General features: G+C 43.4%; 1 protein-coding gene across 1 annotated transcript in view; it reads left to right on the top strand.

Moving 5' to 3' along the window:
• LOC143297203 (uncharacterized) overlaps window positions 1-6,795 on the top strand; it is a 35,028-nt gene extending 28,233 nt beyond the window's left edge. Inside the window, exon 6 of the mRNA XM_076609413.1 lies at window positions 6,457-6,795. Coding sequence (XP_076465528.1) covers window positions 6,457-6,791 — 335 coding nt within the window. The 3' untranslated portion in view covers window positions 6,792-6,795. The remainder of the gene's footprint in view (window positions 1-6,456) is intronic.
• The last annotated feature ends 12,356 nt before the right edge of the window (window positions 6,796-19,151 follow it).

The following is a 19,151-nucleotide window of genomic DNA, read 5'->3' on the forward strand; positions in this document are numbered from 1 at the left end:
GGATTGTGTTCTCAAAGACACATTCAAATGCGGTCAAGAGGACACCATTGAAAGTATCTGAGTGAACATCAGGAGTCGAATCGGTGGAGTAATAATGATAAGAAACTCCAGGGAGAGCTGGACAGTACAAGGTCTTCAGAGAAGAAGCCCCCCTCAGTCAAGTGTTTCGGCCCTTAACTCCTTACACTCAGGTCATGACTCCTGGATGCCCTTGTATTGCCGCCTTTTCTTTTTCTTTTTTTTTTTTTTTCTTTTTTTCCCCCTTGTCCTCAGCAGGCTTGAACCCGCGCCTCCAGGGTGGTCGCCACTTCAGACTGAGTCGCCTTTTTTGGCAGACGTTTTAACCACTGAGCCATCGTATGCCTAGTTTGAGTAGGGAAATTTAATTTCATTCCTCCTCAACCAGATCCAGCTGGAACTCTTTTCTGCTGCTTCCGTCATTGCCTTGAGAGCCCGTGTCCTCTCTCTGTCAGAAACCGACAGCCGTTTCAAGAGGCTGTAGGCAGATGTGCCCACAAACCCTCTTGCACCAATCTCTACGGCAAGTACTTTGGCTTGGAAGCCAGATTCTCTCAGGCTGCTGGCTAGACTAGCATACTTCTTGGTCTTGTAGATGTGGGCTTCCTCCATTCTGCTTTCGTATGGCACAGTGAGCTCAATCAGAATCGCTTGTTTCGTTGCCTTGGAGTGGAGTACTATGTCAGGTCTCATGCCGCTCTTGCTGATGATTTCCAGGTGTGTCTTCCCCTCTGGTAGGTCAGCTGTGCATTCCCAATCTTGGGCACCATCAAGCAGCCCACGTTTCCATACTTTGGAAACTTTGGATGTTGTTCCTGGCCAGGCTTTATTGCCTTCTGCCGAGCGGAACTCTACTGGAATTTCTGGTGGGGTTGGTGCTCCTTGGACAGTGCTCACCACGTGTGCAATTTCTTTTAGCACTTGGTTGTGCCTCCATGTGTAACGTCACTGGCTCAACGCCGCTTTGCATGAGCTGAGGACACGTTCCACTGTTTGTTTGCCATGGTAGACTGGGCATGCAGGGTCCTCTGCTTTCCCCCATTTCACCAAATTTGTATTCGAGGGAGGGAGGTCGTACACAGATCTTAGGATGAAGCTGATCCTCAGAGGGGCCATGTTCCACATGTCGCTCCAGCCGAGGCTCCTTTGGAGTGCATTTTCCATGTTGTCCACTGCACCTGCTGAGCTTGCTGGACTGCCTTCTGGACTCTTTATCATCCTCTTTCCTTCTTGATCTCCTGTATGATCTTCCTATCTTTGTGGCTGCCTTTACCTCTACACTCCATCTCGCTCTCTACGATCGGCTTCGGATCCACTCTCTTTACGCATTCCCAGATTCAAACACCCCACTGTTGGACGCTGTTCTTTCTCTGTCTCTAGACCTTGTATTTGGAATGAACTTCCTCTGTCGCTTCGTCGGGTCTCCGCACTCAGCTCTTTCAAGTCTGGCTTTAAAACCCACCTCTTCACAAGATAGCCTCCCTCCCCTGCCTCTTCCTTGTCTTCATTTTTCTTTAGTTTTAGAGTTATGCATGGTGCGAAAGGGCTTAGATTTGTCTCTGCACAAGATTCAGTGCTATATAAATACTATCATTATTATTATTATTATTATTATTATCATGTCTCTTTTTGCTTTCCTCCTTGCCTTAGACCACCATTCCATCTTTTTCGATCCCAGGCCTTGTCTGTTGGTTTGTGTGTGTCCTATTATTTCCTTCGTCTTAAGGTTTTATTTCGCTGCACTGACTGCCTCCCTGACTTTCCATTTTCTGCCAGTCTTCAGCTTGGGTTGGTTGGATCTCACAATACTGTTACCTGAGTCTTCAAGCATGCTGAGAAGTCTTACCTTCCCAACCTTGTATTCTTCGAAAAGGGACTTCAGAGGTAGCCTCAGCTTTGCTTGGCGACAGTAGAGTGCCACGTCAGTGAGACCAGGTGAGACACCATGCCATTTGTGTGTGTATTTGTTAATCTTTGCCTCAATTGACTCAACTGTGCTACAGCTGATATCATATACCAGGAGAGGCTACAGGAGCTTTGGTATCAGCATGGACTGTAGGCACCACACTTGTATTTGCCAGGAAGGCCACACTGGTCTATGATATGCAGGCCTTCTTCTGTCTGTTTGGTTTCCTTTCCTCTTTTTGTGTCTTTCAGGGACTCGTCATACCATCTTCCAAGGCTCTTGACTTGGTTGGCTACAGTGAATGTGACCGTTTCAGCTACCTTTCCTTTACGCCGTGAGAGGCTCCGTGATTTCTTTGGTTTGAAGTTCATTCTGGCTGAGGTAAGTAGCTCGTTTAGCCGCTTCAATATTTCACGGGTGTCATCCTCTTTTGTTGAAAGGACTGTTGTGTCATCCATGAAGGCTTTCAAATGAGGTAACTGGTATCCGTTACCGAGGTCGGCTCGATCGGTTCCCTTCATTGAGGCCTTCAGGATCATTTCCATTGCCAGCACGAACAGGACTGGAGAAACTGCACAGCCCATGGCTATGCCCACTTCCAGATTGATCCAATCTGTTGTGTATTGCTTGGTGGTGAACCGCATTGAGAAGCCATGGAAGTACTTCTTCAGCATTTCCCTGATGTTCGTTGGTACATGGTACATCTCGAGAGCCAGTTGGGTCAGCTCATGAGGAACTGACCCATACGCATTTGCCAGATCCAGCCATACCATGTCAGGGTTCTTTTTCTCTGCCTTTGCTCTTTGTATTGCATCCCAAATCATTGTGGCATGTTCTACACAGCCAGGAACTCCTGGGATGCCACTTTTCTGGACTGACACATCCAGGTACTCACTTTCTATGAGGTATTTTGTCAGTCTTGCAGCCATGACAGAGAAGAAGATTTTTCCTTCGACATTCAGGAGCGATATTGGTCTGAACTCGATGGCGGTACTTGAATTCTGCTCTTTCGGGATGTACACGCCATCAGCTATCATCCACTGGTCGCTGATCTTCAGGTTCCTCCATGCTGATCTTATCATTCTGTGGATCCACTCAAGGACTTCGGGTCATTTCTTGTACGATATTCCGTTTGGTCCTGGTGACGATTTGGCCCTGGCTTTCTTGACCACTTTTTGTACTTCCTCAAGGGTTGGTGGTTTATCTCTGAACTTCTCTGGTTTCCTGGGATGAACCAAACCCTTGAGATCTAGTGGTTTCTTGCTTTGCGGATCAGAATACGTTTTCCTGATGTGCTGTTCAAGTGTTTTCTTTGTCCACTGTGAGTGTCCCTGACTTGGGCTGCTCGAACAGTTTCCTGGCGAACTGAAAGGGGTCTCGGAAGAAGAAGTCTCGTGTCTTCTTGTTTTTGCTCCTTTTCGTCCTTGCTGATTCTGTTTTACTTAGGGCACTGTGCTTTGCTTCCAGGTCTTTCCAAAGTTTCTCTAGGCCGTGCTTCTCAAATTCTGAAGCTGGGGCATAGTTTTCTGCGAATATCAGCAATTTTCTTATCAAAGAATTCAAAGAATATATCAGGAAGTGCAGATGGAGAGATTGTTGAAGGGAGAACAGGATGTTTATAATTACTAAAAAGTTCATTAGTGACCTGAAAAAGAATCTTCGTAGATTTATATTCAGACAAACGAGCACACAAAAAAATGCTCACTTTTGGCATTGTCTTGGAGTGATTTAAGAAAGGGGCGTTGCTGGGTGAATATTTGGCGTTGGACGGTGAGGTGAGTGGATTGCCACCTCTGACTCTCTGACTGCCTCGGCTTCCGTTGGGCAGCTTTGATAGCTGCTCTTATCCAAGGGGCTGATGGACGATCAGTTACGTACCTGGTACTTGGCAGTCAAGTATGTCACATAAAGCCTGACTGAAATCACCCAGAAGGTTGGAGTCAGAACAATCACAGTTCAAGAAGGAAACTGTTTTAGTATCGATCTTCCTAAAGTTTCTTAACTTGATGTAATGCTTTTGACGTGGAGGTTTCTGAACTGAAATACTGAAGAAAATGGTTTTGTGATCGGAGACAGCCACGTCTATGACAGAAACAGATTGGAGAGGGTTATCATTTTCTCTTACAACAAGTAAATCAAGTGTGTGTCCATGTTTAATCACTTGGATAAGATTATGATCACAGAAAAGATTGCGAAGCTGTTCAGATCCAGTCTCAAGTATTTTATTTTGTGTGCAGGAATATTGGCCTGCAAAATCCGCTAGAATAGCAATATAAAAGGTATTAGGATAGCAGAGACAGAATGTAAAATTAGCCAGTTCGCTGACGACACTTCTTTCATTCTAGAAGGTGACAAAAAATCTCATGAAGAACTTTTCAAAGTACTTGGGGAAATTGAAGGACTCTCAGGATTAAAATGTCATTATAAAAAAAACAAACAACACATGTAATGTATGGCTGGGAAGTAAAAGAAATAGCAATATTATGTTTTTACCGAATTTGAATATGAACTGGAATCCACCAGAATTTAAAATTCTAGGGCTGTGGTTCACTGATGACCTACATATAATGGCAGAATTAAATAAAATAGATTAATTCCACGAGACAAAAAAAGCTATTCAATGTATTGATGACAAGATCTAGTACACCACTAGGAAGAGTGGCTATTCTTGTCACTTATACTATCTAAATTAACATACTTATGGATTATGCTTCCAAATCCACCGGATTACTGTATTGAAAAACAGAAAGAATGTTTTGATTTTGTATGGGACAAAAAAAAGAGATAAAGTTAAACGATCAATAGCAGTGCATAGTATTCAAAACGGTGGTGTAGATATCCCACACGTTCCACAGTTTATAAAATCCCTGAAACTCACATGGTCGAAAAAAACTGCAATCAGTCATTTACTCCTGAATGGAAAAATATATCATTCACAGAATGTCCAGAGGTTGGAATTTTACAGGATTATGGCCCAATAGCACTGAAAGTGGGAAGGCGAATGATAAACCCTTTTTGGAAAGACGTATTTCGTAGTTATTCAGAATGTTTTGACACCGTGGATGTACATTAAGAACAAAGTATTTTGATGGAACCATTGTTTAATAACAAATTTAAGCTTAGTGGCAAAGTTGTGTATTTCGAAGACTGGGTTAGAAAAATGTCTATTATCATTGTTTAATAACGAATTTAGGATTGGTGGGAGAGTGGTGTTATTTCGAAGACTGGGTTAGAAAAAAATGTCTATTAGTCTATTAGGTAAAAGACCTTGTAAAAGAAAATGGAAGATTTTTTTAATTTTCAGGAATTTCAAGATATGATTTATAACCCAGCTCTGATTATGGAATCATTTTGGTACAGTAAACTCCATCAGAAGCTTTTTAACAGAAAATAATATTGTATTCAATGACAATCAGAATGGAGTGGATAATGATAAAGTAAAAGTATTATGGTAAAAGCTCCAAGGGGAACACATTTATTTTATGATATATTTATTGGAAAACCAGCACTTCCAAATGCTTGCAAAATTTGGAACTTATTTTTGAAAATCAGGGTGAATGGAGGAACTTTTTTTTTGCACAAGAAATAAATGAAAATGAAATGGCTCCAGGTTGAAATTGATTATCGTGTCCTTGTGACAAATTCTATTCTGATGAACATGGGAGTGTTAACAGACAATAAGTGTGATTTTTGTATAAATGAAAAAGACATGACCCTACAGTATCTCTGGGAATGTGATAATGTACAAGTGTTTTGGACAGAGTTTGTATGATACCTTAAAGAAAAATCTCCTAACTTTGATAGACTTGTTCTCAACCATGTATTGGTGCTTTTTTAGTTCGACACTAAAACAGAAACTGATGGTTGCTTCTCACATATCTTATTGACAGCTAAATTTTGTATATATAAATGTAGGATCACTAAAGTAAATCCAACAATACAATGTTGACCAAATGTCTGCCATAATTCAATTAACAAGCAAGTGTAATGTTACTCTTTGTGAGATAAAAGACACAACTTCAGCCGTTGCTGCTCGGTTTTACTTTTCGTGAGCTTGTATGCGGTGAAATAAATCCACACACTCCCCCATCTGACTTTAAGAACGTTTCGGGATTTTTATTTTTACTGCAACCAAACTAGTGGGAAGCATAAGGATGATATCGTGTGCCTCTGTCTCATTAACAACAACAGCGGTTATTTGGTATTACTTCTCTCTCTGTCTCTCTCTCCTCTCTTATTCTTTCTCTCTCCCTCTCTCTCCCCACACCCTTCCCTTTCTCTCATTCTTTTTTCTAAACACGCTCTATGTCTTTCCCTCCCTCCCCTCCCTCTCCATGTCTCCCTCTCTCTTTTTCTTTCTGCCCCCCTCTCTCTAATTTTCTCTCACTCCCTCCCTCTCTCTTTCTACCCAAGTCTCTCTGTCTCTCTCTTTCTACCCCACCCTCTCTGTCTCTTTGTCTGTCTCTCCATCCCTCCCTCTCTCTCCCTACCTCAATGAATTCTCTGCCCTAACGGTGAGACCTGCTTTGCAGACCACATGGTGCGGATGACGCACATCCCGGGCATCAATGACGTCAAGACAGGCCTGGTGTCCGTGCACCACCAAGGCCGTTGGCTGCCTGTCTGTAGTCACGGCTGGAGCGGCTACGAGGCGCGCGTGGCCTGCAAGCAGATGGGCTTTCCGGACGGCCGGGAGTTCCTCCATGGCGACATGCCGTGGCGGGAGGTGCTGGGGGAGGTGGTCACGTGGGTGACAGGGGTGGGGTGTACGGGGGAGGAGGACCGCCTGGACGCCTGTGAGGTGGACTCCTACAGTGCTCAGGAATGCACGGACACGGACACGCCCGCTGCCGTCAGGTGCCAGTGACCTGCAGGCGGCGCTGCCATTGTCAGTTCCCTGTAGTCCCGGCTGACAATGGTGTCTTTTAGAGACAGCCCAGTTCTGCCCTTTGAATTACTGGCTTGGTCTGAAGATGATTTCAAACCAGTTAAATGACACTAAAAATTAGTCACTAATACCGTGCCTTATGACTGATGAATTTGGAAAGTGATGGACTCATTCTGTTGGTGACAGTGACAGTGATGCCAGTCTTAGTTTTGGTCCTGTCTGAGCAGGTAAAAAACCTGGCAGTATAGTGTTTAAAAATAAAACTTATGAGATTTTTCTTGTAATTAAGGCGCCTGTGGCCCTCTGATCCAACCAAGAGATTGATAGCCACACTGCCGTTAAGCACTGATTAAAATGTTTCTTTTTAAATGTTCTCTATCGCAGTTTGTAGCTGGAAGCTAGACTCAAACTCCTGCTCATACGATTGAAAGACAGATTTTTCCGGATTTTGTCCTCTGTCTTTTACATGCTAGTCCGTTATTGTGGAAATGTGAACTGATGATTTTCTAAGACGCTGTGTGGTGTTTATTGAACTGACTGATCCACATCAGTTCATTAGGCGGGAAAATACTGCATTGTAGCCTCATGTATACATGTATAGGAATGACATGAAAATACTGTTTGATATCATAACTTACTCTCTGTCTAAATCCAAATGACAGAATACAGATATCACGATGCAGTTTAGAATACATATAACATGATTTCGTGAATCTTCAGTTGAAGTCGCTGGGAAAGCTCAAAAAGGTGAGTTTACAGAGGTCATTGAATAACATCTTTCATCAAAATCATTTATGCAAAAAGGAGTGAGGGTGTTAATAACACTGGGAATTCGATTAGAAAATAAAGTCAGTTTTTGGAACGTCTTTTTGTCAGCATCTTCACCAGTAATATGAACAATGAAACACGGAACCAGTGAAGAAAATATCGTTTGCAAATTTCTGGATGCCTTCCCGGAGGTCTTGAAATACATTGTCTATCATTGTACGTTCACATTCTGTCTGAATACAGATTAGCGCGCATATTTGTTACCTGAATCATTGTTCTGTGTGTTAATGCTATTCATGTGTACGTGTGTTTTGTATCACAGAGTCAGGTTTTCTTGCGTGTAGAGCAGATGACGATGATCCAAAAGCCCGTGTGTTAAGGCTGAGCCGACATTGTACACAGCCATGTGACGGCATTATGAAAGTACACGATGCAGTGACTGCAGAATGCCGTTGAGTCATAACGAAGCTGATGGCAATGATGATCACTGTGCAGATATTTGCCTGTCAGAATGAAATAAAAGCTGAACAAGAGATTAGATATCCGAAGACACTTTTATGTACTAGGGCATGGAAATTAACTATTGGCTATACTGGAAATCAAGCAATAATTAATGTTCAGTTCCCACCATTGTCAACAGCACTATCAATGGGTTGAGCTGAGATTACTGATACTCATTCATGAGTCATGCACGTCATTGGTGGACTTTCACTACTATGCTCAAGTTCCAAATTTCTATATTCTAACCTATCAGACCCACCTCATACCATAAGATGGACAGCAGCACATGTTGTCTCCATACCTTATTCAGTAGCGCCATTGCCATTCCTCTGACATGATCGAAGCAGTTCAAAACTTGCCTCAGCATGGATGGGTCTTTCTTTGGCAGCCTCAGGTTCTGTTTCTGTAATCTGATTTTATGTCATCATCTTTCAAGCGGTCAGGTTTTCGTGGATTGTTGTCGAATATAGTGGCCATTTCGGCTGAAGACTGGCTTCAACACCAAATCATCTTTGCCATCAGTCGAAGGCATGTCAGACACGATGCCATGCATTTATTGAATCATGACAGATTCGTGTATATTGTGATATCGATGGTTTGAACTATGTCTTGTCTCATTTTAAGGCAATCATACCTTCATGTTTGCTTGTATCTTTGCCTTATGTCTGTTGGCAGTACTGTGCCTTATGTCTGTGATGAATGATATCGATACTTAACACAGCGCCTATCCTCGGTCGGAAACCAAGCTCTAAGCGCTTTACAAACACGGAGTCATTTGCACAACAGTCTGCCTACCTGGGTAGAGCTGAGTGACAGCTGCCACTGGGCGCTCATCATTCGTTTCCTGTGTCATTCAATCAGATTTCTGTCAAGCACACATATACAGACATGTAACATTTTACGTGTATGACCATTTTGGTTTCTGTCTGTTGGCAGTACTGTGCCTTATGTCTGTTGACAATACCGTGTAGTATGTCTGTTGGCAATGCCGTGCCTTATGTCTATTGGCTGTACCTTTTGTCTGTTGGCAGTACTGTGCCTTATGTCTGTTGACAATACCGTGTAGTATGTCTGTTGGCAATGCCGTGCCTTATGTCTGTTGGCTGTACCTTTTGCCTGTTGGCAGTACTGTGCCTTATGTCAGTTGACAGTACCGTGTCGTATGTCTGTTGGCAATGCCGTGCCTTATGTCTGTTGGCTGTACCTTATGTCTTTTGGCAGTACTGTGCCTTATTTCTGTTGACAATACCGTGTCGTATGTCTGTTGGCAGTACCGTACATTTTGTCTGTTGACAGTACCGTGTCGTCGTATGTCTGTTGGCAGTACCGTGTCGTATGTCTGTTGGCAGTACCGTACATTATGTCTGTTGGCAGTACCGTACATTTTGTCTGTTGACAGTACCGTGTCGTCGTATGTCTGTTAGCAGTACCGTGTCGTATGTCTGTTGACAGTACCGTACAGTATGTCTGTTGGCAGTACCGTACAGTATGCCTGTTGGCAGTACCGTGTCGTATGTCTGTTGGCAGTACCGTACATTTTTGTCTGTTGTCGTCGTATGTCTGTTGGCAGTACCGTGTCGTATGTCTGTTGGCAGTACCGTGTAGTATGTCTGTTGGCAGTACCGTGTCGTATGTCTGTTGACAGTACCGTGTCGTCGTATGTCTGTTGGCAGTACCGTGTCGTATGTCTGTTGGCAGTACCGTACAGTATGTCTGTTGGCAGTACCGTACAGTATGCCTGTTGACAGTACCGTGTCGTCGTATGTCTGTTAGCAGTACCGTGTCGTATGTCTGTTGACAGTACCGTACAGTATGTCTGTTGGCAGTACCGTACAGTATGCCTGTTGGCAGTACCGTGTCGTATGTCTGTTGGCAGTACCGTACATTTTTGTCTGTTGTCGTCGTATGTCTGTTGGCAGTACCGTGTCGTATGTCTGTTGGCAGTACCGTGTAGTATGTCTGTTGGCAGTACCGTGTCGTATGTCTGTTGGCAGTACCGTGTCGTATGTCTGTTGACAGTACCGTGTCGTCGTATGTCTGTTGGCAGTACCGTGTCGTATGTCTGTTGGCAGTACCGTACAGTATGCCTGTTGACAGTACCGTGTCGTATGTCTTTTGGTAGCACCGTACAGTATGTCTGTTGGCAGTACCGTACATTATGTCTGTTGATAGTACCGTGTCGTATGTCTGTTGGTAGTACCGTGCGATTGTGTGGTTCGTCCGTCGGGATCGACGGGGACCATCTAGTCATCCTGGGGGTGGGTGGCTTGGGCTCTGTGGGTGCGCAGATGACTGGTCAGGCCAATCTGCGCCCGGAAAGTTCTGACGCAGTGTGGACAGGGGATGGTGGCGGCTGTCGGGGACTTGCTGGCACTGCTTTTCCTGGCCTGTCTGCGTTGCTCTGCTGCAGCGATTCTGTTGGCCTCACAGGATTTGGCGCCTTTGTGGACAGCTGAACGCCACTTTGGTCTGTCCATTGCATTCAGCTCACACGTGTCGTGGCTGATGTTGAAGGCCTTCAGAGAAGCTTTCAGAGTGTCTTTGAAGCGTTTCTTTTGGCCTCCATGGGAGCGCTTGTCATGTTGGAGTTCGCCGTACAGCAGTTTCTTGGGGAGCACGTGGTCTGGCATGCGAACTACATAGCCTGCCCAGCGCAGCTGGGCCTGCATCAAGATGGTGTAGATGCTGGGCAAGTTTGCACGAGTGAGCACCTCTGTGTTAGGGATCTTCTCTTTCCACTTTATGCCGAGAAGTTTTCTGAGGCTGGTGGTGTGGAAGTGGTTCAGCTTTTTGGCGTGACGTTTGTAGACCGTCCATGATTAACATCCATAGAGCAGTGTGGTGAGAACTATGGCTTTGTATACTTTGAGCTTCGTCTCCAGGGTGATGCCTCTCCTGTTCCAAACGTTCTTATGGAGTCTGCCGAAGGCAGCGCTGGCTTTGGCGAGTCTGGCATTCACCTCGTCGTCGATGACAACTGTGCGAGAGAGTGTACTGCCCAGGTATGTGAACTTGTCCACCGCGTTCAGTCGTTGCCCGTTGATGAAGATGTTTGGTTCAACGTAAGGCATTCTTGGAGCTGGCTGGTGCATCACCTCAGTCTTCTTTGTGCTGATTGTGAGGCCAAAGTTGTCACAGGCAGCAGAGAACTTGTCGACGCTGTGCATGTCAGCTTTGGAGGCAGCATTGAGAGCGCAGTCATCAGCAAACAGGAAGTCGTTGACAGTGTCTGCCCTCAGCTTGGTTTTTGCTTGAAGCCTCCTGAGGTTGAAGAGTGAGCCATCTGTGCGGTACCTGATGCCAATGCCTACGTCAGTACTGTAGTACCGTACAGTATGCCTGTTGACAGTACCGTGTAGTATGTCTGTTGGTAGTACCGTACAGTATGCCTGTTGACAGTACCGTACAGTATGTCTGTTTGCAGTACCGTACAGTATGTCTGTTGACAGTACCGTGTCGTATGTCTGTTGACATTACCGTGTCGTATGTCTGTTGACAGTACCGTGTCGTATGTCTGTTGGCAGTACCGTACATTATGTCTGTTGACAGTACCGTACATTATGTCTGCTGATAGTGCTGTGCTGTTTCTATTGACAATACCGTCGAGGATATTAACAATGCTGTGGATACAATTCGGCAGATTCTGGTTACAAATTGACACGAAAATAACATGTTTAAAAGAGAGAATTACAAAAGAAAGAATCATAAAAGAAAGAATAATAGTTACCCCTGGTTCAGTCAATCAGGAATGTGAACAAAAGCGGAAGGAGATTTTCACAGCAAAGACCGATACATTCGGAAGAGATTTGTAACTGGACTGAAAGTGAAACAAATGGCTAGTAGAACCAAAATTGAAAACGATATCCGAGCGCTCAAAAGCTGATCCAAATCGTTGCTGGAAAATCATTATTTTGTTTTTTTCTAGAACATCTTAAAATGCTGACAGCAGATAAGGAATGACGAACACAACAGTTAACTCCTGTGATAACAACGACAGTAACATGCCCGGTACTCGACACAGCATTTGCAGACGAAGAAGTGAAAACGGCATATATAAACTCAAACTTAAAGGAGGCTATTTTGAGAAGAGGTGGGTTTTAAGGCCAGACTTGAAAGAACTGAGAGCGGAGACCTGACGAAGCGAAAGAGAAAGTTCATTCCAATTGCAAGGTCCATATATAAGCAAAAGGGAAATAATGATTATCCAAGTAATTACAGAGGTATTACTTTGCTCAGCTGTTTTGGAAAGCTGTTTGCGAATCTTCTTGATAATCGATTAGATATTTTTTCAATGCAAACTCAACGATTGGCTACGAACATGCCGGATTTGTGCCGGATATTCAACCACAGACCATATTTTATCCTTCATTGTATCATTGACTATTTTCTGTCAAAGAAAAGGAAACAATACTGCCTGTCTATTGATTATGAAAAAGCTGTTGATTATTGAAACAGGGCTTTCTTGTAGCAAGAAATACAGGCTTGTACATTTGCGAAGTTCTGGATGTTAAATCACAAACTCCCTATTCAAATTAAAGGGAGATTATCAAACATCCCCCATGAAGACCGTGTTTGTACAAAGTGTGAATGTGGAGACCTTGGGGACGAGTTCCATTACCTCTTTGATTGTCCAGCCTTCGACGAGGCAAGAAAAATATACTTACTGTAATTTTACTGGAAAAAATCCAATGTTTTAATTTTCCATTCATTATTCACTAGTACAAACAAACGATAGCTGAGCCACCTAATCATGTTCCTGAAAATCATAATGAATGTTTTCTGATTTAATTCGACAGACAAGGTGCATCTCTCTTTGTCAACATGCTTACCTTTTTCTTATTTTTAATACAGTGAATGTGTCCTATTTGCGTTTGGGATAAATGCCCAATCACCTCTGGCATGTATACATGGTACAATGCTGTATATCTTGTATGTTACTTTTTTTTCTTCTTTTCTTCCTCAGAATGTATGTCTTATATGTGCCTTAACCAAACAGTTAGTGTAGCCATTGTAACTGTTATAAGAACAATACCAAATGTTCTTTATGTTCGTATTAGTTACATGAAATATGTAACATTTTCATGTGCCCCCATGGGTTTTCCTGAAATAAACACGTTTTGTCATGTCTTGTCTTGTCTTGTCTTGTCTTGTCTTGTCTTTGTCGTATGTCTGTTGACAATGCAGTGTCTTATGTCTGTTGGCAGTGCCGTGTCTTATGGCTACTGGCAGTGCCGTTTCTTATATCTACTGGCAGTGCCGTTTCTTATGTCTGTTGGCAGTGCCGTGTCTTATGGCTACTGGCAGTGCCGTTTCTTATATCTACTGGCAGTGCCGTTTCTTATGTCTGTTGGCAGTACCATGTGGAATGTATGTAGGCAGTTTTGTGCCTTATGTCCATTGGCAGTGCCGTGCCTTGTGTCTGTTGGCAGTATCGTGTCTTACGTCTTAGCAGTGCCATGCTTTATGTTTGTTGTCAGTGTCGTGCCTTATGTCTGTTGGCAGTGCCTTATGTTACATATAACAATAATAATAATGATATTATTATTATTATTATTGTTGCTATTGTTGTTGTTAATGGTCATAATAATATACATTTATATAGCGCCCTTTTTCTCTAAGAGCTCAGTTACAAATTACATAAATCATTCATCTCCAAAACGCCTCCTCCCCCCCCCCCCGCCCCCCACTCTCCCTCTCCCACTATTCATGCATCCAAAGTGAGTTGACATGGATGGTGCTGGAGAAGAAGGAAGCTGAGAGTGTTTATGGATAGTTTTTAAAAAGATGAGTTTTTAGTGAAGAGCGAAAAGCAGGGACAGAATCAGATGCACGGATATAATAAGTAGGTTTGAGTTCCAGATATGAGGAGCAGCAAAGAATAAAGAACGTTCACCATAGGTTCTTGTGTAGACACGAAAAAATTTCAAATGGTAACAGTCAGAGGAAGAGCGGAGATTTCTTGAGGGAGTGTGAACACTGATGTCAGAAAGATAGGTAGGTCCTGCAGAGTAGAAAGCAGAATAGCAGAGACACGCAACTTTGTATTTAATTCTCGCTTCAGTTGGGAGCCAGTGTTGAGTGCGGAGGTGGCGAGAAATGTGATCAGTACGTTGGACTCAGAGAGTCAGACGGGCAGGATTGTTTTGAAGTTTTTGAATTCGCTGAAGAAGATTTTGTGGACAGCCTATGAAAAGAGAATTACAGTAGCCGATTCGTGACAGCACAAAAGCAGAAATAAGAGTTTTTGTAGTTTCAACAGAAAGGTACTGTGGATAGAGTTAATCCGACGAAGAAGTTCACAATTTATTACCCGTATCAGATTTACTACCTGAGCGTGCATACTGAGGTTTGAGTCAAGAATGACTCCAAGGTTTAGAAAACTGAACTTTGGCATCACCAACCACAATAGAGGCAGGAAAAGAAATAGCTGTGGAAATTCTTGCAGAGGAAATAATCATAGCTTCAGTTTTGTCATCATTTAACTCTAGTATGCTGAATGTCATCCAGGATTTAACATCGAGAATGCAATCCTGCTTTGGCTGAATCAGACTGTCTGTTTGGTTTGGTTCTGCAGACTTCTATAGTTGAGTTTCATCAGCAAAAGAGTAGTGAAGAACAGAATGACCTGAAATGACATCAGAAAGAGGAGCAGTGTACAGAACGAACAGAACGGGGCCCAGGACAGAGCCTTGTGGCACACCATAGGAGATCAGGGTTGGTTCAGACTTAAAGTTGTTAACAGAGACAATCTGGAAGTGGTTGGATAGGTATGAAGAAAACCAATTCAGAGCTGAGTGAATCCCAAAAACATGTTTAGGTCTGGAAGAGAGCATACTGTGATCCATTGTGTCAATCACAACCGACAGATAGAGCAAAGTTAACACAGATAGTTTGCCTTCATCAACAGACAGTAACAAGTCACTGACTGCTTTCAACAAATCGGTTTCAGTGCCACGGGCAGATCTGTATGCTGACCGAATAGAAGAAAACGGGTTGTTTAATGCTAAATGGCCTGAAAGTTGGAATAGAACATTTTTTTTAATATTTTGGACACAAAAGCAAGGTTGGATACAAAGCGAAAACTTTTGAGGTCATTGTGATCTAGAGTGGCTTTCTTTTGCAGGGGCTTAACAAGTGCAGTTTTGTATACATCAGGAAAGACACCAGAAATTAAAGAATCAATTATAATTTTTGTTGTTTCAACATCCAAACACTCATACAGTAGTGGTGCGTGAAGGAGGTCCAGGTCACATGTTTTTGAGCAGACTTTTTCAACACACTAAGTACATCTGTTTCTGAAACAGGTGTGAAATGAACAAAAGGAACACCCTGAAATTCTGTTCCCAAGGGATGTGATACAACTGACTGTGAATCCAGTTCTTTCATAAGGGTTAACTATTTTTTAGCAGAACAAATCTGAGAAGACACTTGGCAGTACTGAAGATGGATAGATAGAAGGAAGCAAAGAAGATTGTGTTCTGCCACAAAGCTTATTTGTAATGCAATATATTTTTTTGCTTGATTTTGTTTCAGAGATCTTGGCATTGAAAAACAGAATCTTGGCTTTGTGCACAAAAAAGTAACAAAGTTCTTGGCTTTCTGCTAGATTTGCTTGTAAACAGTTAAACCAGATACCTTTCACTGTGCTTCTGCATGTCGCCAGTCTCTCTTCACTGCTAGCAGTTCCCTACCAAGAAACCCAAACCATGGACACAACACCTTCCTGGACGACACCCTGCAACAAGAGGCAGGGGCGTGCTTGTCCAGTGCTGCCTGAAGGGCAGTGTTGTACTGGTCAGCCGTACAGTCCAAAAGTCTTGATTTCAGGTCGTCGCGAAAAGCTGCTTTGTCTAGCTATAGCACGAATGTTACTCACACTGCGATACACTGACACAGATGAGGGGAGATCTATGTCGAGGACACTTACCACACACAAATATCTGTTGGCATTACCGTGCCTCATAACTGTTGGCAGTACCGTGTCGTATGTCTGTTGACAGTAACGTGGCTTTTGTCTGTTGTTATTTCTGTGCTATATGTCTGTAGGCAATGTTTTATGTCTGAAATTTCGTGCCTTATGTCTGTTCGCACAATCATGCCTTGTGTCTGTTGGCAGTCCCGTGTCTTGTGTCTTGTCAGTACCGTGTTTAATGTCTGTCGGCAATGCCTTATGTCTGTGGGCAGTAACATGTTTTATGTCTGTTGATAGTGCCGTGCCATATGCCTTTTGGCAATGACTTATGTCTGTTAGCAGTACTGTGCATTATGTCTGTTGGTAGTACCGTGTCTTATGTCTGTTGGCAACATGTTACCTTATGTCTATTGACAGTGCCGTGCCCTGTCTGTTGGCAGTACCGTGCCTTACGTCTGTTGGCAGTACTGTCATATGTCTGTTGGCAGCACTGTCATGTCTGTTGGCAGTGCCTTATATCTGTTTGCAGTACCGTGTCATATGTTTGTTGGCAATATTGTGCCTTATGTCTGTTGGCAGTGCCGTGTTTTATGTCCAATGTCAACGCACGGTTTTCATGTTTCTTGTTTCCTTTCATTTCCTTTCGAGAGACAATGCCTGACTTGGTGCATGTTAGCAAGACAGCCTCTCCATGTCGACCGGCAAGAAATTGTGTGTGTATGGTGGCAGGGCCTTGTCTTCATGTCTGTGGAGAAGACACTGTGGTCACGGAAGCCAGTCCGCTACGGGCTTTCCTTGATGCGCTCTCAGTACAGCTGCAGTAAGGCCTGCTTCTGGCCTGTCTTACCCAGATTTATTGCAAAGCACTTCAAAACCCCTTGCCGATCCTTACACCAAACAGTTCGTATATCCAAACAACACTATCGTCAGCAACGTGGGTCTGTGTTGATTCTCTGTGCAGCTTTTTTGGATGGTGTCTTACTTGCAGATGATATTGAATCATAGCTGTTATCGTGCAATGGGCGAGTCATTTTCGCAGGAGTGCGCCGTCAGTGGCAGCTCCCTTTGCTTCGAGCAGCCTCTGACTGTCAGCTGTGGCACCAGACTCCCCCCATCACGGAAGTGTGGCAGTCTGACAGTCGTGAACGTAACTGTAAGCTGTAGATAGATTGGTGTGGAAATGCCATCAGACTGCACTGCAGGAAAAAGCATTTCTTGTAAATTCATCTTGCTCAGCATTGCAGCGCAGCAGGAGGCTCATTCTACTTTGGTTCCAAAAGCCCCGAACTGTACCTGCAATGCTTTAAGCGGATGGGAGAAATTTTGAACAGCCAGAGGAAAGCATGTACTGACAACGTTCTTTCTGGAGATACTCTTTACGTCAGGAATCCACGAGTGTCTGAACACCATGATCTGCAGCCTGTCGGTGCACAACATATGTAACATGGCTGACTAAGCAGTGTATCGTGTCAAGTTTGTTTCTTTTAATGATGAGGAGCATAATGGGTTAGTGTCGCAATCAGATAGCACGATCCTATTTTATTTGTTCACTGTGGTCAAAACTACATTTCCTCTCGGGGTGTATCTTTACAGTTTGCCGAGTCGTGCATACCTGGATTCACAGATGTATACATTGTTTTTGCACTGTTGGCGTCATACATCAAATTGCCAGTGCCCTGTTCAACCACTTTTCTCAGCCCGACTGGCTATTTGAGCGCTTCGTTGAGTCTCATCTAATGTGAAAGAAGACTTGATATGAAACTGGCATGACCTGTTTCCCTTGCCAAGAAACATTGGAAAGTCTTTTGGCTACACGTTCCTTGGAACTGTTTTTATTAATGATCCCATGGTTGTTTTTTCTTGTTGATTTTTTGTTTGTTTGTTGTTTTTTGTTTGTTTGTTGTTTTTACTGAAGAAAGGATTAACATTTACTGTACTGGACTGGCATTTCAAAACAATTTATATTTGATTTTTTTTTCCTGATCGGTTCCTTTGATGCACTGAAGCAAAGAACATCAGATGTTAACAATGAACATGATCAGTCCGACATGTTCTTTGACAGTGATCCATTTTTTGCCTTCGAATCCCTTTCTGGGTGTACATTAGTGTATTTGTGTGGAATAATCACTGGAAAATGTAACGTGTAAATATATCACTATCAAATATTTTCTTATACTGGTTGTTGTGATGACAAGTGCGCGATGACCTATCTCTGAAACAGGGATTATTTTAGTCCAGTGTGTGTGTGCGCGCGCGCGCGCGCGTGTGTGTGTATGTGGTGTGTGTGTGTGTGTGTGTGTGTGCGCGCGTGCGTAAAGGACTTCTTGTCTGTCTCTGAATGAATGTCCTACGAGAGACAGGTCAGGTGTAACGGGAGCAGCTTGAACAAAAATTAGTCGTTGAGGGGTGGAGCTTTTGCCAAAGAATCTTAAATTTGAGATATTTCACTATGATTTGTGGATGAAAATAAACCGTCGTAGTTCATGTGCACACGCATGTACACAAACACACACACACACATACACACACGCATGCACGCACGCTCGCGCGCGCGCTCGCGCGGGCACACACACACACACACACACACACACACACAGAGAAAGATGTACTTAGTGTGTTGAAAAAAAACAAAAAACGCGTATGGCCATTTCTTCGCATTTGAAAAAAAAAAGGATTCGTAATCGTGGATACCTGTGGTCAGCAAGACAGTACATGAAAGCTGTTTGCTGACTATTGTGGTATCAACAAACATGATGTCTGACTTGGGACATAGCCAGACCTACCACAGCACCGATACTGCAGACCTAAGGCAGCCTAAGTTTGCTGAACATAATGCTCCAATGTCTCGCGGGCTTGTTTGGTTTCTCACATTGTAGGCTACCCGCACGAGAAACGTTCGTTTAGTGTTATTATTGGATTGGCATTTAGCAAAGTCACTGGTTCATGGATGTCCGTTCTGCTGAGTGACGTCATTGTTTTTCACCCGTCGTGTATAGCCTCCTTCCTCTCTCTCTCTCTCTCTCTGTAACACACACACACACACACACACACACACACACACACACACAGAGCGAGAGAGAGGCAAAACCATATTTGGTGCATTTTCATTTTGTTGATATTGTCTTTTAAGAAGATATCATTTCATTAGCACAGCTGCT

This window comes from Babylonia areolata, chromosome 2 (genome assembly GCF_041734735.1).
Source record: "Babylonia areolata isolate BAREFJ2019XMU chromosome 2, ASM4173473v1, whole genome shotgun sequence".
Classification (NCBI taxonomy): domain Eukaryota; kingdom Metazoa; phylum Mollusca; class Gastropoda; order Neogastropoda; family Buccinidae; genus Babylonia; species Babylonia areolata.